This window comes from Sycon ciliatum, chromosome 10, assembly GCF_964019385.1.
Source record: "Sycon ciliatum chromosome 10, ocSycCili1.1, whole genome shotgun sequence".
Taxonomy (NCBI): Eukaryota; Metazoa; Porifera; class Calcarea; order Leucosolenida; family Sycettidae; genus Sycon; species Sycon ciliatum.
The window spans coordinates 23,690,157-23,712,793 of record NC_088652.1 but is presented as its reverse complement, the minus strand read 5'-3'; the positions used below and the strand labels follow the sequence as shown (position 1 = coordinate 23,712,793).

General features: G+C 47.4%; 1 protein-coding gene and 1 non-coding gene across 2 annotated transcripts; one reads left to right on the top strand and one right to left on the bottom strand.

The window, feature by feature from the left end:
* Positions 1-671: 671 nt before the first annotated feature.
* On the bottom strand, positions 672-2,797 carry LOC135826757 (uncharacterized). The gene is made up of 2 exons (XM_065339362.1): positions 1,850-2,797; positions 672-1,061 (listed from the first exon to the last, which is right to left on the bottom strand). The coding sequence occupies exons 1-2, from the start codon at positions 2,795-2,797 to the stop codon at positions 672-674; spliced, it is 1,338 nt and encodes a 445-aa protein (XP_065195434.1).
* Positions 2,798-5,217: 2,420 nt separating this feature from the next.
* On the top strand, positions 5,218-5,289 carry Trnag-ucc (transfer RNA glycine (anticodon UCC)). The gene has a single exon. It is a non-coding gene; the product is annotated as a tRNA-Gly (tRNA).
* Positions 5,290-22,637: the final 17,348 nt, after the last annotated feature.

Here is a 22,637-nt window from a genome sequence, read left to right as displayed (position 1 = left end):
AGATGCAACTGACCGTTGACTGACGGAGCCCAGAATCAACTGCTTGGAAGGCAGCAATGCTAACCGTTACACCAGCCACGCTTCAGGCACTGTGGCTATCAACAGATCAAGGAGTAGATCTACTATGTACTATTCCCTGGTGGCTATTGTGGCCTTCAGGCTGTGTGCTGCATGGTTGTATAGTAAAACCTGTCAACGCGACCACTCGGATAAGGCGACCTGTCTCAGAAGGCCACTCTAACCAGGACCAACGTATGGCATGATTTCCACTGAATTTTCCAGTCATAATTACAGAATGGCTCAGACCACGCAGTGGTCGCCAGCTATTCTGGATTATATGAAGAATGTGATGTCGAACATATCAACGTGTTTGGCCTAATTCTCTAACTTGACAGCTAGTTTGTAGTGTATTTTACATGTTTTATGTGAATTTTGTGTTTTATTTTGTGCGCATGCCCTTTGGCATCTTGGAAAGCGCACATTTTTTTGTTGTCAAAACTGTCCGTTCCACACTTGCTCTTCGGCCTTTGATAGCGAGCCTCTAACAAGTGCATTGTCCCAATATCAACGTAGACGGGTGGGAGGGAAGGGACGTTGATATGTTCGACATCACATTCTTCATATAATCCAGAATAGCTGGCGACCACTGCGTGGTCTGAGCCATTCTGTAATTATATTTCAGAATGCTCTGTCTCCATATCAACGTGATTTTGTAGCTTGTCAGTGGTCGACAGCTTGGTAGACAGGACAGCCTTCCCGAAGGTGTTGTTCTTCTGAGGCTTGTAGTAGAACTTTTGGAAGATACTCTCACTGCTCCAATCTGCTGCAGAGAGGATATCGGTCGTTGTGACCCCAGCGTCTGCTGCAGCTGAAGTTGCAGCACTTCGCACCGAGTGCGCTTTGAAGATATCCGTATCGATTCCGGCCTTCGCCAGAACTGTTTTAATCCATCTGGCTACGGTCGATGATGACACCGCTTTGTAGGGTTGTATTGTAGCAATCAGGAGTTGAGCTTGCTTTTCATCATCAGCTCGATTCGCCAAGGTCCTACTTTCGTAGTCCTTCAATGTTTGCACAGGACACAATAGTGCATTGTCCTTAAATGCTGGGAAGAAGAACTCTGTAATCTTCTTGTTCTGCCTGGACTGCTTTGCCAGTTTTGTCGGGTGAAATGTTACGCCCTCCGGGCTAAACTGCCTGAACCTTATATCAAGGTTCACAAGATCCACCGATCTCGATGGCCTAGTGAGGGCCAACAGCATCGTGATTTTGAACGTTATATCCTGGAGGGACATTTGCTCGTTCTGACCTAGTGAGACCAGGTATGTTGTGACCTTTGATACGTCCCACGTTGAGGAGTACCTAGGTTGGGGTGGTCTTTCATGGAAGACGCCCTTCAGTAGTCTGCTTACCATTGGGTGTGATCCCACTTCGTATCCATCAACTTTGTCGTGGATAGATGATATTGCAGATCGATAATTACACAAGGACCTATACTGGTACTTATTCTGATAAAGAGAAGCCAAGAAGTTAACCACGCCGGCTATATCTCCCGAAATGGGATCAATGTCCCTTTCGACACACCAGCATGCCCATTTCTTAAAGAGGGAATCATAAGTTTTTGCAGACTTCTGTCTCCAAGATGCGAGGAGAAGTTTTGAAGCCTCTCCCGAAAGGTTCTCTGCTGAGTATCTTGACCTGAGATATTCCACACGGCTAGGGGTGGGTTTATCTCCGGTTCGTTGACTGGGTGAGTTGGTTGGATCGGGCTTCTGGAGCTCGTTATGAGGCAAGGCTCTTGGATCAGCATGTCCAATAGCATTGGATACCACACTTGGCCCGGCCATACCGGTGCCACAAGCACAATCTCTGCATTCTGTTGTTGGACTTGTTGCAGGACTTTGCCTATCAAGTTCCAAGGTGGGTTGGCATAGCCGTTCGAAACTTTCCAGTTCATTGTGAAGGCATCTGTGGCTATTGCTACTGGGTCGGGTCTCCAACTCACATACTGTGGGAGTTGATGGGACAGTCGAGAGGCAAAGAGGTCCACATCCAGTGGGCCGAATCTCGAGTTTATCCTTTGAAAGATTTTCGGGCATAGCATCCAGTCCGATCTGTCTTTCATCACTCGGGATTCCTCGTCGGCAATCACATTCAACGAACCCGCGAGATGAGAGGCTTTGAGAGTGATATTCCTCTGAAAGCACCACACCCAGAGCTCTTTCGTCAACCGGTTGAGTTCCGGTGATACGGTTCCTCCCAGTTTGTTGATGTAAGTCAGGGCAGTCGTGTTGTCCATCTTTAGATGGATCACAACATCTGTAGCATCCTTGGCATAGCTCTTGATCGCAAGGGATGCCGCCAGTAATTCCAGGCAGTTGATGTGCATGTGTCGTTCCTGTGGGGACCATGGTCCGCCTGTTCGAACATTGTTGAAAGATGCTCCCCAGCCTATTGTGGATGCATCTGTCTCTATCACCATGTCCGGCTTCGCCAACAGGAGTTGTTTCCCGTTCTTGTGAGACAGGTGATCCGTCCACCATGTCAGTTCCTCTCTGGCATCTGGTGACAGATGGCAAGGATGGGAGTACTCTTGATTCCCCTCCTCGAGAGACACTTGTAGACACCTCTGCAGGTGTCTGTAAAACAATGGTGCCGCAGCGATTGCTTGGGCCGCATGGTTCAGTTTGCCCAGAAATCTGGAAACTGCCAACGCCGTCAAGGCATCTGCTTGCAGTAGACTTTTCGCCTCGGACTTGATCTTCTTGATCTTGTCTGAGGGTAACTTCAGCTCCATCGTTGCGGAGTTCACTGTCAACCCGAGGAATTCTGTCTCCTGGGTTGGAATCACTTGGGATTTGGTTTGGTTTACTGTGAAACCCAAGTTTTCGAGTAGAAAGATCAGGCACATTGTGTGTTGACGAGCTTTCTCTTCGCTTTCTGCCAGAATCAGAATATCGTCTATGTAGATGATTACTCTCAGTCCGAGTGTCCTGAGAAAAACCATTATTGGCTTCGTGGTCTTGGTAAAGACCCATGGAGCCGACGACAGACCGAAAGGTAGGCAGTTGAACCGGTACGTCTTTCCCATCCACTGAAATTTCAGGTAGGATGTGTGTTCCGGCGTTATCGGGATCGCAAAGTAAGCGTCCTTTAGATCGACTTTCGTCATCCAGTCGCCCTGCTTTAGCAGGTCTTTGAGAGTGTGAATTCCTTCCATCTTGAAGGAAACTTTCCTCACAAAGGTGTTGAGACTCTTCAGATTTATTATTGGTCTCACACCCCCGTCCTTCTTCGGGACTGCAAACAACTGAGAAATGAATTCTTTCTCTTGTTTCTTCATCTGTACTTCCGTAACAGCATGTTTCTCTACCATCTTTTGCACTTCTAGTGAAAGACAGTTCATCTCTTCCCCGGAAAAGACTATTTCGTGGGGCGGTTTCACTTGATGGGGTTGAGCAATCCAATCTATTGCATACCCTTGCACACAATCCTGTACCCAACGGTCGGATGTGAGAACTTTCCAATTTTGAATGAATAAAGCCAAACAACAACAACAATGAAAAGTTGTATCTTCCCTGCAGGGGGAGGACTCTGCAAGGCTATGCTTTGAGCCATGTCCACAAAACCCAAGTCCTTCAGGCACACCATAAGCGGAGATTGAGACATATTTGGAAGAAATTTTATTTCTTTCAAATGATTCATGAGGAGGCACTTCTGGTCCCGCTGATGCTCGTGTGCTGGACTTGGACTTGTTGGAGCTGGATGTCACTTGGCAGAGTCCGAGGACTTCTTGCTGCTGCCGTGGCTGAAGCTCGAATTGCCTGCGTAAGGCTGGTACCGTCCTCGTCCCCTGAATCCTCCACGGGAATTGCGGGAGTCCCGGTGAAAAACCGGCTGGTGGCTCTTGAAACCGCTCGGTTTCTTGGCAGGAGCTGACTGGGTATGGGTCTTGCTGGCTGCAACGCTGTTCAGCACCCGCATCTCGTCATCACGCTCCTTCGCCTTCTTATAAAAGCCGTCGCCAAACAAATGTTGACGGGCTTCGGTAAAAATGGAGTCGTCCTCAGCCATATCCGCAATGCGGGGGTTCAGACTAGAGAGGGCAATTTGACGGCGTTCCCGATTACATTGGGCCGAAAAATTCCCGAGGAGTTTGACTGCTGACTGTACAGCCTCCAATATCTCGCAAGCAGAGATATCCCCACTCTCTGCTCCCTCCAACACTCGAGTTAGGGGACCAACGGCGTCCAGGCCCAAGCTTTGCAGGCGCGCCAATTGTTTGTCTCGAGACTTTGTCTCATTGGACATCCTGGACTTCATGACTTTGTCAAGTCCAGGACAAGCCGAGTGTGGACAGTTTGGGGCACCAAACTTGTCACGAATTTGTCGCCTGCTCGGATTCGGCAAGGCGGAACAAAAACTCGACTTCAACAAACCCATAGTTGAATCAGACACAGGAAAAAGTTTGACCCCTTTGGAGTCCAACTCTTCCGTCTCTTTCTCCATTTCCTCCATCACACTGCTATCATCCGGCCATGACTTGGAGCTTTGCTCCTTGTATGGTGTGGACGTGCCGAGGAATGAGACAGTCGAAGGATTTTGTCTTTGACTATCCTCGATTCTCGTTACACGATCAGCAATGCTTTGCATGCTGGCTTGGATATTTTCCAGGATTCCAACCATCTCGCTGGACGGTGTAGACGACGTCTCCATACCAGTATCCATAACTAGAAGAAGTACAAAGACTAAGAAATGTTTCAAAACTGAAAAGGTACAAGACGTACAAAAACGCAGCCGTCACTCAAGGCGAGCTAGAAAAAAGGCCGAAGAGCAAGTGTGGAACGGACAGTTTTGACAACAAAAAAATGTGCGCTTTCCAAGATGCCAAAGGGCATGCGCACAAAATAAAACACAAAATTCACATAAAACATGTAAAATACACTACAAACTAGCTGTCAAGTTAGAGAATTAGGCCAAACACGTTGATATGGAGACAGAGCATTCTGAAATATAATCACATGCCGGACCCTGGATAAGGAGACCACCTGGTAACAGAGACCACCCATTGAAGGTCTCTTGAACAGTCGGCTTATACAGGTTTCACTTTAGCTGTGAATGTTACCCTCACCCCCAGCTGCAGCCCACACCGGTCACAGCTGTCCGCCTTCATGACTGAGAGTGAGATGGGCGGGACGAACGTCATCAATAGCGACAGCGTTGCTGGTGTAATGGTTAGCATAGTTGCCTTCCAAGCAGTTGATCCGGGTTCGATTCCCGGGCGACGCACGTTAACTTTTTTTGTTTTGTTTTTGGCATCAAGCACTCTCGCACCAGGTCTTGATTATTATTATTAATTATTGTTATGTGCTTGTTCGCGTAGACATCAGCATGGCCTGCAGCTGCATTAATGGGCATGCAAATCATGCAAACCAGCCAAAAATGTTCGCATAAGCCACTTCGAATAGATACAAAAGACCATAACAGTTTCAGAAAAAGAAGAAATATGCGAAAAGAAGACAAAAACTAGGGTGCCGACACCACTCGGGCACAGATGCCCACCCAACCGCTTCGGTCAGCAGCAAGGGCACGGAACGCCTCCAGATCGACTTTGCTTGACAAGGAAAGTCCAATCCGCTTGGCATCATCTTGTAGTAGCGTTGGTAGTGTGTGTCTTGGTCGTCCCCTCCAGCCCGCTGGGCGAGGCTCTGCGAAGTACGCTCCCATGGCCAGTGATGGTGGGGAGTCAGCCGGGAGCCGGAGGACGTGCCCAAAGAGCCTCCACCTAGCTCTCAAGATGATAATGCCGAGAGGAACCGCGCCGGTACGCTCATAGAGCCTCTCGTTCCTAATCCGATTCGGGAACACAATGCCGATTAGCGCCCGCAGCTGTTTTCGGTGGAAGGCCTCAATACGGCTCAGCTGCTGTTTCGTTGGTGCCCATGTTGCACAATTGTAGCAGAGTACAGGGAGTACAAAGGCATTATAGAGCCGGATGCGGAGATCCTCCGAAACTAGCGACCTACGGATCCACAGCGTCCAGAGTTTACCAAAGGCAACAGTTGCCAGTTGCTGTCGCCGTAGCATATCCTCGGCATCACCTAATAGGGACCCGAGTTTCTTGGTGGTTCGCCACTCCTCCTCGATGCGATCACTCTTGATTACTATTATTATTATTATGAAATGACCCAAAGGCAACGTGCCTATCGAGGGGTTCATTTGATTGAAAGAACAGTAGATGTAGATGTATGTACAAAGACTAGTAGGGATTGATGAGGAGAGAAATGGGGAAAATCAACTGCAAGGTGGCGGAATTCCGTTGATTGCATGAGCATGGTCAGCTGTAAATTTCCTGAGGGCAGCTTTGAACTTATAGAGCGAGGCTTCCGATGTTAGACTGGGGGGTAAACAGTTCCATAGAATAGCAGTTCGGAACATGAAGAGAGACTTAGACAATGATTTAAATTTGGGAAGAATGATTTTATTTGGTCGTCGCTCACTATTCGTAATCTTGAAATGGAAATCAGCAAGGTAATCACGATGATGGAAAACATATCTGTGAAAAGTAGTGAGACTGATGATTTGACGACGATAGGCTAGTGACTCTAGGGAGCATTTAGAATTTAAGACAGATTTGGAAGAAGTATAATCAAATGCAATTTTTTTCTTTTTCAGTAGAGCTCTAGTCTAGCAAACCTTGCCTGTAATTGATCAAGAGTGATGACAGCAAGATCTGCAATACAAGGTGCTCTTCATTTTTTCCCATTTTTCTTACATGGCGGCGCAGAGTCCTCGTGAAAGACGTGTGAGAGGCAGGGAGTCAAGTCGTGCATTCTCCAGAGCGCTTGGGTTTTCACTGTGACTTCTTGGTGAGAGGCAAGCGTTGCTAGTGTGCAAGTGGATTGTCCTACTTACTAGACTCTCTCGGCAGACACGCTAGACGGTCTTGCGCGTCTGCCAGGAGAGTTGCCTTTCTAATTTCCACGTATGTCCAGTCACTGCCACCAAGCAAGACAGACCGCGGAAGCAACTGCGGATGTATGTCGATGGCCTTTGACTTTGTCCCATCTTGACCATGTTGACCATGTTGACCTCGAAAAGCGGCGCACTTCTCACCATCCACAGATCATGGATCAGAGGTAGGAGCAGGATCATTGATGAGAGAGATTGGACCCCATTACATATACCGCAGAGTGATTTCACGCGAACTACGAGTACTCCTGCGCTAGACGGCAGTTTGTTCGCCGTCCACTCGTTGTCACCTTGCGCGCTTGGAATATTCTGGTATGCAATTCTATAATACTGGCCATTACGGCATTAGTGAGGAAGAACCATGACGCTCATGTTCATATTGCGGCATTTCTCACCTTCACATGCCTTGTCTTCTCCACGGACAAGGGCGCATTTCTCACCTTCGCACATACTTAGTCTACGCGCCTCCAATGTCGTTCTACATGACTGTAGCCGACACAGCACTGATGGCGCGCACTCACACCAAGGAGGCGAGCAAAACCAGACACTCGCTAGATGCAGGGTCTCATTCAGCAGTTTAGGTGCATGCTCGGTGGAAGAACCCACACTGCAAAACATGCTTGTTGCACAGTATGTGTTCCGAGGTTCTTCTTCCCCTGTACGGCTCTTGTTTGTTTTGAGAGAAACTTGCATACAAGTTAGTTAGGCATGCCCCGTGTCTTACAACAACAGCAGGGTGTTTCGTTGTAACCCCGTGTTCCGTGCTAGTCGCCATGGCCGGGTTTGTGAGGCTCTCCAGCTAGCTCCCAGCACCAACCGGCTTGCAAGAACGCCCGCGGCAGCTCGCCAGGGGACACGGAATGACATTGTTATGTTCAGCTGAGGTTAGCTGCTTCCTTGCTTGCTCAACGCTTCGCTGCTTTTGTTTCTTTTTCTATCGAATGACGTCCCAGCGTCACTCAAAAGTTAGAAGTCCCAATGTGAAAACAAAATTATTCTATCTGATACTGAAGTAGTATCAAACAAACTAACTTCTTAGCGACACTCATGATTAATGTTCGTTCATCTGTTTCATTCCCCTTCGTTTTGGCCCTCTTTCAAGTCCGGTTCAGCTCGCACAGTATCCGAGTTTTTGGGAGGTATATTGAACTTTGAACTATTGAACTTTGAACTACTTTCCACCGAGTCTTTCACTGACCATGTTGTACAGCCCTGCAAGCCCTTCGTAGGCTTGTCGACGTTCGTTAGTGAGACAGCATCCTGCGTCGAAACGTGCTTCTTTGCCTTGTTAGGACCTATGGCATTGCCAGGACGGCAACAGAGGTGTGCAGTAGCTTTCTCTAGGGCTAGGGGTGCACATGACGCTTCGTTCGCGTGCCCAGAGGCATTTCAATTCAGACTGTTTTCTTTTCTTGTGGCACTGGATGTAGCAGGTGTTTTGGTGATAACAGTGGCAGTCTGTGGTTGGTGTACTCGTCTGCGGGTATGTGCGTAGTCAAGCTACTACTAGTACTATAGTCAGTATAATGTAGTTCAGCGAGTGGTGGGATGGCGGGGAAGCATGAAATGCAGACCAGTTGGGCCAGGGGGACTGGAGGGGTCGCATTAGGAGGGTTGCGGAGGATAACGTTCTACTGCGACTGATCAAACGATGACTATCTACATACCAGCGATGATACTTGCTTGTGGGGGACAGTACTGGGTGGTCACGATTGGGTGGTATTGGGTGATATTGGGTGGTGTTGGGTGGTAGTGGGTGGCCCAGCACTTATGGGTAATAGTAGTCAGTGGGTGAAGGCGGGTGGTATTTGGGTGGTATTGGTGGTATTGGGTGGTATTGGTGGTATTGGGTGGTGGTGCCGGGCCGGACCCAGTATCAGTTATGGGTAATAGTACTGGGTGGTTCTTGGGTGTATTGGGTGGGGTGCTGGCTTTTGGGTTGCATAGCCGTTAGCTGTTGGTTGGATAGACAGAAACACACAGGGTAAATAGACTAGTGCCTCATGTACATGTGTGCATGACAGTTCGCTTAGGAGCAGGGTAGCTAGGCTGTGCAGTCGGGTGTTCGTTTTCTCCCAATCCTCCGGTAGAGAGTAAAGGGCATAGCTCGGCGCAGGATGCAAAATTGCAAATGTATTCGCAGTCCAGGACTAACATTCACTGAAGACAAAATTGTCAATAAATTGTCGAAAGCAACTTTGCAAACGTCTTACCAATCTAGTTCCTTGGTAAAAACATTGCTTGTTTACAAAAGAAAATTTAATGATCCCAAGACTGCAGAGGATACTTGTGATGGCTGAACCTGACTTGGAGTGCTTGCTAGCTGGCTTGCTGTTATCTAGATGCAACATCATTCTCTATTCAGTGCACAGTATATCATGTGATAACCATGTACTAGCCATGCATGGAGCACTTTCAGACTTCCTCACCTGCACCCATCTCTGTGTGCATAGTGACATGCTTTCGCACATGCACGTACACATACACATGCACGCAAACACAAACCCAAACAAAAACACTTCTGACTTCACTAAATTCCCGACGCCATTCCCTGGCGAGCTGCAAGTCGACCACACAGCATAATTATCATCGGCTTTCAAGACCGTGGTGACATCCAACCAGCATAAGGTAGCCAGTGCAGCACACCACATCAGCAGCCGCAGCAACAGTAACAGCAGCAACAATAAAAGCAACAGCAGGAGCAGCAGCAGCAACAGCAGGAGCAGCAGCAGCAACAGCAGGAGCAGCAGCAGCAACAGCAGGAGCAGCAGCAGCAACAGCAGGAGCAGCAGCAGCAACAGCAGGAGCAGCAGCAGCAACAGCAGGAGCAGCAGCAGCAGCAGCAGCAACAGCAGGAGGAGCAACAGCGGCAGCAGCAACAACAACAGGAGCGGCAACAGCAGCAACAGGAGCAGTCGCTGGAGCAGTGATGGCAGTCCTTCAAGTGGTACAATCAGTAAGACACACCGGTTCGGTGTCATTGAGTGCATGCGAGTGTGAACGTGTACGTGAATGTGCGTGTGTGCGCTTGTGTTTATCTAGCAATGACATTCTCATTATTCAATTTCACATTTCACATAACCATCCCAAAAGTGGCGGCAGGCATGACCTCGGTATTCTGTGCATAGGCACATCCGTACACCCCCCGGGGAAGCATGCAGGACAATACTATATCTGTACACTATGCATGGACCGTGCGCTCGTGGTTTCGCAGGGTCCGCCCCACACAAGCCACACGCACAAGGCACTAAAATGTCCAGCTACTCCAAGACGCAAACTTTTGTAGGTCCCGTCAGGAACGCACTACGCGCAGGTTCAACACAGACACACTTGCGGTATCCATGGTTACCACAACTTCACACCACACTATCACAGGGCTGGACTGTTAGACACAAAATTAAAATTACTATTGTAGTAGAATTAAAATCGTTTTCGTTGTCCTAGTATACAGTCGTTGACAAAACCTCTAGGATTTAATTATATCAATTTTTCTGTGATTGTGGGCATGTCTAGTCGTGTTTCTAGGCTGCACGTGCACTGGCATGCATCGGGTGAGCCCACACACCCAGAAATCAAACATGTTTTAAGTTCAAGCTAACAGTTCAGCTCATGCATGGAAACACAACGTGAGAGTCTTGTCGTTTAGAGCAGACAGTCTAGTAGAGTAGCCGTGCAGGATGCGATGTCAGGAGGAAAATGGCAGGACAGCAATTCAACACCCAGTTGTGGGAAGATTGCATAAACGTGTGCGTGTGTGTGTGTGTGTGTGTGTGTGTGTGTGTGAGGGAGAGAGAGCGTGTGTGTGTGTGTGTGTGTGTGTGTGTGTGTGTGTGTGTGTGTGTGTGTGTGTGTGTGTGTGTGCATATGTGTGTATGTGTGTGTGTGTGTATGGATACGTGTATGTGTGTCTGTACATGTATGGACTAGTGTGTGTGCACGTGAATGGCTTTGTTGAATTCTGTGTGGACAGTAGCTCAGTAGCATAATAATTATAGTCACCCTGCATGCTGTATAGGTTCTGGGTTCGGGAGGCAAACTCTGGGGGGGAACCCCCCTTCAGGACCCCAGTAAAGGGAGACCGCGGTCATGCCTGGCTTTTCCGCGCCGTATTGAGCGCCCGTGTATTCTGTTCGACCAGATTTTCTGCGCGCCTCTCTCGCAAAATGTCTCGCTATGCACAGCTGATGCCACATGTCCTTGCCATCCATAAGTTATATTATTTTCGGTCGTTGATGATAGCCACGGGTGAAAAGCAAAGTTGTTGTTGCTGGTGCGATCCTCTCTGCAGTGTGCCAATGAGTCACCGCCAGTGTTCAAGAAGTTGCACAGTGGAGTGATTTTGTATCGCCTAAGTGCTCCAGTCGAGCACTGAAGTCCTGTATTTACAGCTAGAGAGTCCTGGCAGAACGTCCGGGTGAAGAAGCAGGGTTGTGAGTATTGCAGTGTGCGAGCATTAAGCGCTGTAAGTCCTGGCAGGAGTGACGTCCAGGCAAAGACACAGAGTCGGAAGTAAAGCTATGTGGTTGATGAGCAAGTCCTGGCTTGGACGTCCAGGTGAAGAAACAGTATGAGTATACTGAAGTAGCAGTGTGGTTTACCGGTAGAGCGGCAGTGAGTCCTGGCAGGACGTCATCCAGGTGAAGACCAAGTTGTGAGGATAGCAATGTTTAATGATCAAGTCCTGGCTTGAACGTCCAGGTGAAGAAGCATGACTCTAGCTGTGAGCGGACCCGGAGCATTTGAAGACCCACTCTATATAAGTCTCCCTGACAAGGGTCGAGTGAAAGGAACACTGCTCCTTCTGCAGACAGGCAACATGCTCTGAAATCGCTTGGAGGCACAAGTCCATGGCTGAGATGGTCTGGGTCATGATAACGGAGTCCTGGCTTTACGACCAGGTGAAGATGTGTACAATGTAGGTCCTGGTAGCAAAAAACCAGGAAGTGATGCTTGGAGTCCTGGCCGACTACACTGGAGTCCAGATGAAGAGAGCGCCAGGTACAAACACCATCTTAGAACAGCTGAAGAAGACTGCTGGAGCCCTGGCCTCGAGTCCAGGTGAAGCAGATCATCACGTTCCTGGTAGCAAAATCCAGGGAAGTAATGCCCCGAGTTCGGGCAACCATGGCTGTCTGGGTGAATGAAGTATGAATGTGCAGCATGTATAAATCCTGGTTTGGGTGTTCAGGTGAAGAAACACCCATTTTGGCAATGCAGTCCAGGTGAAGACAAAACTTTATTTTATAGAGTCCTGGCTTGACGTTCAGGTGAAGAAACTGCTTTTGGTTTTTGAGAACTGGCATGGATGCCCGTTGACCCTGTAAAATAAAAGTGCCGTGATGTGTCTGTGTAGGAGTCCTGGCTACTCGGTCCAGGTGAATCAGTACGGATGCCTTCAATTTTCAAATTCTGGCTCGACATCCAGGCAAAGGAAAAAAGACCCAGTGCGGATGTACAGACCAGCGGTCCTGGCAACTAAAATCCATGGAACTGTGTACATGCTCAATTGATGCCAGTCCTGGGAATGAAGTCCAGGTGAAGAAGATGCGCCTTCGATTTTGAAATCCTTGTTTGATGTCCAGACGCGGCGGCGGGTGTCTCCACCCGCATGCCTGGTAGCAAAAACCCAGGACACCATCATAATTATCATTTGGATGCCAGTCCTGGCAGTGCAGCCCAGGTGAAGAGAGTAACTTCAAACCTCATCTTGCCCAGTCTCTAATGTAAACTCTTTTCTGTTCTAGTGCGGAGTCCTGACTTGGACGTCCAGGTGAAGATTTTGTGTCCTGGTAGCAAAAATCCAGGACACTATCACATCACGCATGCTTTGATGCCAGTCCTGGTACTGCAGTCCAGGTGAAGAGAACACCTTCAAACTTTCGAGTTCAATCAGGCTTGGGAGGCACAGGAGGATTCTGAAAGAAACGCCTTTTAGTTCTAGTGAGTCCTGGCTGGACGTCCGGGTGAAGATTTTGTGTCCTGGTGGCAAAATCCAGGAAATATTTTGAGTCCTGGTAGTGAAATCCAGGTGAAGAAAAACGCCTGCAAACATCTTAGGTGTACCAAAAACGAGTCCTGGCTTGACTTTCAGGTGAAGATTGCCCGGTCCTGGTAGCAAAAATCCAGGAAATGAGCAGTGCAATCAATTCTTAGAGTCCTGGCTTGGTCGCGGCACAGGTGAACTTGAAACTGAAGATACTGTGTAACGGAGTCCTGGCTAGACGTCCGGGTGAAGACTAAAATCATCTGAACATAGGTCCAGAAGCAGCGCATGATCTCTCCATATTGTGAGTCCAGAGTCCGAGTACGGGCCAATTGAAGATGTCTGATGTCCTGTCACTGTTCATGATGTGCAACAGCCGAGACTGGGCTCTCTTGTCCAAGATTTCTGATATTTTCCTGTTAGAGCTGTCCAAGATGGTGGCAATATGCCCGTCACGGTTCTTCTAGGCGGCAAAGACGAGAGAGAGACAGCAACGTGAAGGAAGCGGCTGCCACACCAGATTACCCATCGATGCAAAGTAGTGTTGCAGTGGAGGGTCGCACCAGCCAGCTCCCTGTCTGCATGCAGAGAGCTGGTCTTTTTTTATTGTCCATAGTCCATTGTGTGTGTGTCGCGAGGTATGGTGCGTGGATGCTTGTTGGTTATGCGATTGCTTGAAACTCAGGTTCGATGGTTGAGACTGGTGGTTTTGATGTCGCTATATTGGCTTGTGCCTTGTGGTAAGCATCACCCGTGGCTTTTGGTCTATAATGTTAGCTATAGTATAGGCATTTTTCAATAACATAAATATTACATGTATTGTGCATTGTTACTGCTCTTCTGTATGTGTATGATGCAGTGCGTTGTCCTTGTCCTCGGTGTCTGTCATCCTTATTACTATGGCAAGGGCATGTGGCTAGGCCGTGCCACTGGCAGCCACCTCGACCCTCCCCCACCCTTCAATGCGGTCATCAAGACGGGTCGTCCGTAACATCGCCCCCTTTCCACATTGCGATTTTGCCGTTTTATTGCGATCGTCGCTGGACCTCAAGACGTGGCATGCCGCTTTTGTTTGTTATAGTCCGGCCGCAGTGAGTCAGTGCGTGACCACGGGCCCGGGTAAGGTGCTGTGAACCCAAACTGGTGTTCACATAGGCAGAATAGTCTAGGACCACAACAAATCCAAGTTATTATTTTCACGCCAACACTCCGAGTCAGTGTTGAAACAGGGATGCAAGCCAAAAACCAAATGGGACCCAAACAAACAAAAAACTCGTGCCCCGAGCACACGGTGTTGTGTATATCTTGCGTGATATGTGGCCATTTAACATAGTATCGTGTCTATATTATTTCATCTAATTAGCTTTCCAGGATAAATAATCATATTTTTCGACCCTCGTTTCGTGCTTGTCAGACTGTAGGCGGTCGTATTCCAGCTTGATGTTACCTGGGTGGAGGCTGCGGATAGTAGTGCATGCCAGGCTAGGGTTCCCTCGTCGCCATCGCCGCCATCGTCTTCGGTAGCCAGATAACACTAGACAGCTCATGTCTGGGAGCGGCCACCTGCAGTCTCTGTGTCGTTTTGTGATCGGGTGTTGGGCGGCTTGTGTGGGATCCACCCTTATGTTCTGCTACTTTTCATCACGCTGCTGAATTTTCTCTCCGTCATACTAACATTATCAATTCCCATCGGCAACTAACAAACTAACCATTCTTGTCCTGCAGGTTTCTCTGTTACAGGTCAAATACTAACCCTTTCTCTCCCCGCAGGTCAAACTTACTAACCCTTTCTCTCCTCGCAGGTCTAAAACACTAACGTTCTCTCCGCAGGTGGTGTGGGGCAGGGGGGCAAATATCTGACGCTAACCCTTTGCTTTGCTGTTCAGGTACAGAAATGCCAGGGGTCGCATTATTATAATGCAACCCCTGGCATTGATATTTCATGCAAATTTAAGTGAAAATCGGTAGGTCTTTTGAAATTTGCTAACGCTGCCTTTGGCGGTGCATGTACTGCTGTGTGAGTTTGTCATGTTCAGGAAAAGCGAATATCGGCTACAAGGACTCGGCGAGTGGTGGTATTGGATTGATCTCGCGACCTCGGAGGTGTCAATCGGCAGCCGGCTAATCGTCACCAACAAGATGTGATGCAACGACAGTGATAACGGCCCGCCATGCTACACACCAAGCCAGTTATTGTACGTGGCTGCTTCGCCACTGTAGCTATGCAGTCCAGGCGTGTACTTAAGTGTGTTCCAGGATTTCATGATCATGGTAAGCATGAGCAGTGATCTCTTGTGAGCTACTTTCACGAACCAGAAGTGCCAGCAGGGTAGGAGCCGTAGCTATTAACATGTTGTGCTTCGAAACAGATGCCGTGTGTGTCTCGATTTTATTGCGCTCTACCTTATTATTATATACTTTGGTGAGTTCAGCTTGGCGGCAATGCTTTCCTAATGCGCATTCTGCTAGCCCCGCGAAACTCAAGTACTTGGTCATCTGGTAGAGGTAACCTTGCCCCATGTTGGGGTCCGGTCCTGCTTGACAGAAGTATTCCTTAAGTAAGTCGGGAATAACTTTGGATTGGAAATGCCCTGGCTTAGTAAGGAGTTCACCCTGTTGTCTACACATTGTTGGGCTAATCTGACGCTGGTTTCCGTGTACATGCCTTTTCTGTTCAGACATGCCGTATGAATATACTGCCGCATCGCACCACGCCATCTTTCCGAAGATATCCGATCTTTCCCGTTGCCTCCTGCGAGGTGCATATGACCTGTCTGGGTGTCTGCCCATTCGACGGTCCGCCCGACTGGCATCCGCCTCCATCGCCTGCCTCTCCAACGACCTGCCGACTAGCATACAGCTTGCGAGACTGGCCTGCCTGCCTGATAGTCTGCAGGCTCTGTTCGTCCAACACCATGTGTCTGTCCTGTAGTTACTTCAGCTCCCATTGTCTTGCCATCAGCATCCCGCATGGTGATCTCAAATCCACAACTGACAACCTGTTGTACCTCTTACCCAGTCAGCCAAGCGCCATTGGCAATCATGGTAAGATGACTATAGCATTGTGAATGTAGACATTTGGGGAGACGAATTTGCACTCTGTTATAAGAAATCTAGAAATCCCGGCATGCAGTAATCCCGGCATGCAGTAATCCCGGCATGCAGTAATCCCGGCATGCAGTAATCCCGGCATGCAGCAATCCCGGCATGCAGTAATCCCGGCATGCAGTAATTGACCCGTGATTCCATTTGCAACTGCCAGTTTGCTGAATATCACATAAATGGAGACTTGAAATTCTATAATATTGCTTTCCTTTGTTTCCTTTTTTTCGCTAACAACCCACTATTACATGTTCTAGCTGTATACATGTATACCGGTATATATTTTGTCCAATGATGGTGGGTTTTAAATATGTCTACACTGTCTGTTTGTGTTTCGTGTTCACTCAGATCCAGCAGATCTTTCCAGTCCTGGAAACGTCGACATTTCAGATGCCGCACACGTCGCAAGCGAGACGGAGCAGAAAGCGTTGTGCGCGTTGCAGATGCCGTACTCGCTGGACATAAGATGGAGTAGAGAACGTCATGCTTTGCGGCATGCGCTCCCCCTTCCTGCCCAGCACCCAGAACACGGACAGTGAAACTTGTTTCCCAAAACTGAGTAGCCAGTCAGTCCATCTGTTAGTATAGCCAAGTTGAAGTTGCACGTTCTCTGTGCAGCGGGTCCAGCAGTGTGTAGTGTAGTGTTCTAGCCCTGGCAGCAGTATTAACATTAGCAGCAGTACAGATAGAGAGACGGAGAGAGAGACGGAGAGAGAGAGGAGTGGCAGGAGGGGGTCCGGTGTGTGCAGTACGAATGACTGTACTTTACACACCGGTCCCCAATGCATTATTACTAGTCGGAGCAGCATCGTATTGGAGATTTCGGAAAGGCGATGGACAGGACGTTGTGGACAAGGAACACTGCAGCCGTTGCCGCTTGTGTCGACAGCAGGTATGGATGAATTGGCATTTTAACCCCATCTTGCACGATATACATTGATGCTGTGTGTGTGTTTGGGTGGATGTGAGTGTGTGTGCATGTGAGTATGTGCGTGAGAGACGAGAGAGGGGACACAAGAGAGGAGAGAGAGAGAGAGAGATTGAATCGTCTTTTCAGGTTTCAAGGTAAGATTACTTTAGATTTACTGTCTCAGCTCCGGGGAGACCCACGTGACGTATTTCTAGTGGCAACAAGTACAAGTGTGTGTGTGTGTGTTTAGTAGGGATGAAAGTTGGCATTGAGATCCCGAGTTCGAGTACTCTGATTTTCTCCGATCGAATATTCGAGTATTCTTCATCTCCTATAAATTGCACACCGAGGGCCTTAAAATCACATGATACAACCCTGGTTGAACCGAGTGGCTGCCATTTTTCTCTGGTATATTGGTTGCTGGGTCATTTGGGCTCTCTCTACTCGTGAACAAATGTTCACCATACAGTCTGCACATTAATATCTGCCGACTGCTGCTCTGAAACTGCAGATTTCTGTGGTAAATGCATGTACCGCGTATGAACGAGTACTCTGATTTATTCCGAGTACGATTATTTCTGAAAAAAAAACGAGCGAGTATTCGAGTATTCGGTATAATTGTTTCACCCCTAGTGTTTAGTGTCGTTTCGTATGTGTTTTGAAGGAATGCATCATCCTGGGCCAGGGCGTCTTGCTACACATGTGCTATGTAATGTATCGGTATTTACATTACGTTACATCAGAATACTTTCTGGTGACCCGACGCTTTTAAAGGTTTTCAATCGACCTTATGCCATTTGTACAGATCCACGAAATCCCGTAGACCCGCCGGGTCTACGGGATTTCGGCGGGGTGTTCATTGTGTGCTATGCATGCGCATTTGACCATTTTAGCGTCATAATTCAATGACCAGCAATCGCTTTTCCAGCTTCTTCACTTTGGTTAGAACTAATGACTAGCTAGATCTTTGTCAGAAAAAGGTTTTCGTATGAAATGCCTTTAAAATGCCTTCAGGCCCCATTTCTTAGTGGAAATAGCAGAAAACACAATAGGGTCTACGGGATTCTACGGGATTTCATGGATCTGTACAAATGGCATAAGGTCCATTCTGTGCCGATACTGAAATTCTCGCTCCACATGTACTGGCACACAAAGAGACATAGACAAAAATAGCGACAATACACAAATTGAAGGGTAGTTAGCCGTAGCCAGATGTGAACCGGATAATGAGTGAGGTATGTAAGCAAGGACGGAGAACAGAGTGTCTCAGATAGAATAGGCGTGCCAGCGGATAGCAGAAATAGGCCATGATGCAGAACCACTTGGGACCATCAGATCAATATTCCTGGACGGAGCCAGCCGGGGAAAAAACTCTCGCGCCGACGGACTCAGTAGTGAGGGAAAAGCCGTGTGTATACCCCCAATGGCATTTTGGCATCGTGTCCTGCAATCGCCACGCAAAGTGGTCATTGGCTACCCCAGCCATGTATTCGAATAAAATAAATAAATAAATAACAACTTGATGTACATGTACATGTAGGCATTACAAGCATATCAGGGCAAAACAATATAAAAAGCAATATTAAGATGCACAGAAATGAAGGGTGGGACTGGGAGCCTGGGGCAGGGACACTGGTGAGACTCAAAACTGAAGAAGTCAAGAAAAGAAACGACGACTCGAAAAAGAACACACCAGATGCCAAGTTTGCGGCAACCAAGAATGTTGCGCGAAAAATCATTTCTCGCTCATCTCGCGCGCTGCGCTCGGCCGGCGAAAAATACAACTTCCCGCAGAAATCAGCAACAAATACCCGTACTTTTATAGTCTTGATCCACAGAAGGTGGTGGCGTCCCTACGGAAGTACGGATGCGGAAAACGCGAACCGTGGTTGAAAAATATTTAGTCTGGAAAGTTTTACACATACCGTATGTAAGAATTATTGTTTACTTTACATGTAATAATAATAATATCTTTATTAGGATGACCCAGAGGCTTGTCGCCTATGTACGTGGTTGGTCTCACCATCTCCTCCGAATTCAATTGGCTGTCTTGACATGCCACGAGGTGCAGAAATAAATAAATAAAATGTATGTTTAGGTGTGGTTCTGCTGATTGCATGCACGGCTTTTCGCCTGAATTTCCAGCATTTTCTACCCAAACGTTATTACAGTCTCGTTAATACATAATCTCTGGGACTTGACAAATGTTATGTAATTTTATGTACTAAACGAAAGTGTACACAACTTCACTTTTTTCAACTTTTCTGAGTGTTTCTTGCTACCATGCATGGCCGGCAGCGAGATATTCTTGATCCCCTCGATATAACATATTAAAAATTATGTTATATCGGTCACTAATAGCGAAGATTCTACAGTTGACATGGCACATGCCCAGCCGCACCTGTACAGTCACTCGGAAAAAAGCATAGCTTTGTCAGTTTGTGATGTGCGCTCTGATTTCTATGCTAATTGCGTCCACAAGTAGAAACTAGAACACAATGTGCCTCCACTGGAAGGCCAACTTGGGACCAACAAAATGTACTATTGAGGTAGGTGACATGCGGGTACGGAGAAATGTTATGTACTAACGGGGTTTATGTACTAACGGATTACATGTACATGTATGTATATACTAATTACTAACCGACAAAATTTGTATGGAAGTGACCACGCTTCGTCCGGGACTTGAGATTTCTTATGTACTAACGGGGTTTATGTACTAACCGGACTCGTATTAACGGGGGACGACCTGTACAGTGGATATCGGTTATAAAGTCATCGGACATAGTGATAAACCGGCTATATTGATACAAAATGAAAATATCAAAAGCAAAACCAGAAAAAGCCAGTCAAATTATCATTATAACCAATATATCGTATATAGCGATAAATCGGCTATAAGGATACAGAATCACCATTCAAAACACCTCTTTGTGCAGAAAAATTATCGTCTATAGTGATAGCAACACACGAGTGTGAGGCATTAATGTCTCGACTTGGAGCCACATGTGTGTTTTCATAGTGTGTTCTGGTCTGATGCTTCCTGGATGACGCCTTGGGCCAAGAAGTTCTTCACTCTAGACTGGGGAAGGTGCAGCAGCATGCATCATGTATCAGTACGCTACATTAGCGCGATCGAGTACCCACACGTGTATAATCAAGAGTTCATGGGGGTTAAGAACTCTTGGTATAATGTGTATGTATGACGAGCACAGTTGAAAATCGCCTGTAGTGATATACCGGTTTTATAGTGATAAAATGTGAAAAATCAGAAGGGCACGTTATGGTTATAACCAATATCTACTGTACTCTGTAGACCAGGGAGTCGTAAAATACCGACTCCCTGCTGTAGACCATGCCACTTGCCAGTGTAGACTAGAGTGTGCGCATGTGCAATGTGCGGCCTATCTTCTTGGCCTCGTGGCCTCGTGGCCTCGTGTGCTGGAGTCCTGTGAATTTTTGGGTCTATCATGCTCATGGAAGAGTGCTCTCTCGACGAGAACAGGGCTTCAACTGTACCTTTTCAAGGAAGAAAATTGATGCTGGTGGTCAGAGGGAAGACGTGATTGAACGATTTGTTAGCTGTTGGCAAGTCAAATGTTCAGCCCTGCCGTAGCTGGCAGGATAGTTTTTCTTTAGCTTCGGCCGTTTTTTCCTCTGATGCTGAACAGCAACCATATTCCTCGACATCGACTGCTGGCCAACCATGTCATGTATCTGCGGCTGTTCATCCGAATAGAGTGTGATCTAGAGTGAGGCTGCCAAATTTGTCCATTGATGCTGTTCCGCCAACTAATACTTTGTTTCAGCGTCTGGTCAGCCAAAACCAGTGTAATCTCCTGTGAATCTGCCAAATTTAGCCAGGGCTGCTACTTCTGGTGCGTCACGTACAGTATCATCTGCGTAAATCTGCCAAATTTGGCCAGGGCTGCTACTTGTTCTGGTCCGCAACCCGTCACATACAGTATCAACTGCGGAGAATCTGCCAAATGATTCGTCCACTGCTGCTGGTGAGCCAACCATCGTGTCATCTGCTGCAGGCCTGACACATTTGGAATGTTGCTGATTGTCAGTCAACGTGATTGTAAAAAAAACAAGAACAAACATGCTTGAGCCATTGTTACATCACCTGAATAGCAAGCGGCACAAGTGGAACGTTGCAGACGGCCGTGCAACATATCTTTGCTCCTGGTAAGTGATGTGCTGTGTGACCTCGCTGATCAGTCATCTGGACACCCAAAATCACTTACGGCACACTATATCAGCACAAGTACAAGTGGAACGTTGCAGACGGCCGTGCAACATATCTTTTCTCTTGGTAAGTGATGTGTTGTGTGATCTCGCTGGTCAGTCATCTGGACAACCAAAATCACTTACGGCACACTATATCAGCAAGATAACGCTTTATTACGGGGAGATACCCGAGCGATGCATGTTGGTGGCCCTAATGACATGCACACCGAATCAATAAAAATTGTTGTAAATAATTTACGACTTTGCTTTTCAGCAGTGTCGTACCCATATGCACACATACAATCCCCTGGCGACGCTTTGGAACTGTTTTCGTTACCTTATACATAATTTTATACTGAAGTATAAATGTACGTGTCAACAAACAATGGGTCACTCGCATGTGGTATATGTATGTCCTCATCTCTCTCTTCGCTTCCTGGGCTCTGATTTATCTTTGTATGCTTGTATTGCTGGGGGAACAAATGCTTTTTTTGTATTCGTGGGTCCCCGTGTACTCTTGGTCAAATGGAGCATTATGTGATTGATATATTGCGTAGCTCGTATTGCTGAGGGAGCATATGCTGGTTTGTATTCGTGGGTCCTCGTGTTCCATGTGCTCTTGGTCAGATGGAGCATTATGTGATTGATGTATTGCGTAGCTGGTATTGCTGAGGGAACATATGCTGGTTTGTATTCGTGGGTCCCCTTTTCATGTACTCTTGGTCAGATGGAGCATTATGTGATTGATGTTTTGCGTAGCTGGTATTGCTGAAGGAACATATGCTTTCTTTTTGTATTCGTGGGTCCCCATGTTCCATGTGCTCTTGGTCAGATGGAGCATTATGTGATTGACGTTTTGCGTAGCTGGTATTGCTGAAGGAACATATGCTTTCTTTTTGTATTCGTGGGTCCCCATGTTCCATGTGCTCTTGGTCAGATGGAGCATTATGTGATTGTCGTTTTGCGTAGCTGGTATTGCTGAGGGAACATATGCTGGTTTGTATTCGTGGGTCCCCTTTTCATGTACTCTTGGTCAGATGGAGCATTATGTGATTGATGTTTTGCGTAGCTGGTATTGCTGAAGGAACATATGCTTTCTTTTTGTATTCGTGGGTCCCCATGTTCCATGTGCTCTTGGTCAGATGGAGCATTATGTGATTGATGTTTTGCGTAGCTGGTATTGCTGAAGGAACATATGCTTTCTTTTTGTATTCGTGGGTCCCCATGTTCCATGTGCTCTTGGTCAGATGGAGCATTATGTGATTGACGTTTTGCGTAGCTGGTATTGCTGAGGGAACATATGCTGGTTTGTATTCGTGGGTCCCCTTTTCATGTACTCTTGGTCAGATGGAGCATTATGTGATTGATGTTTTGCGTAGCTGGTATTGCTGAAGGAACATATGCTTTCTTTTTGTATTCGTGGGTGCCCATGTTCCA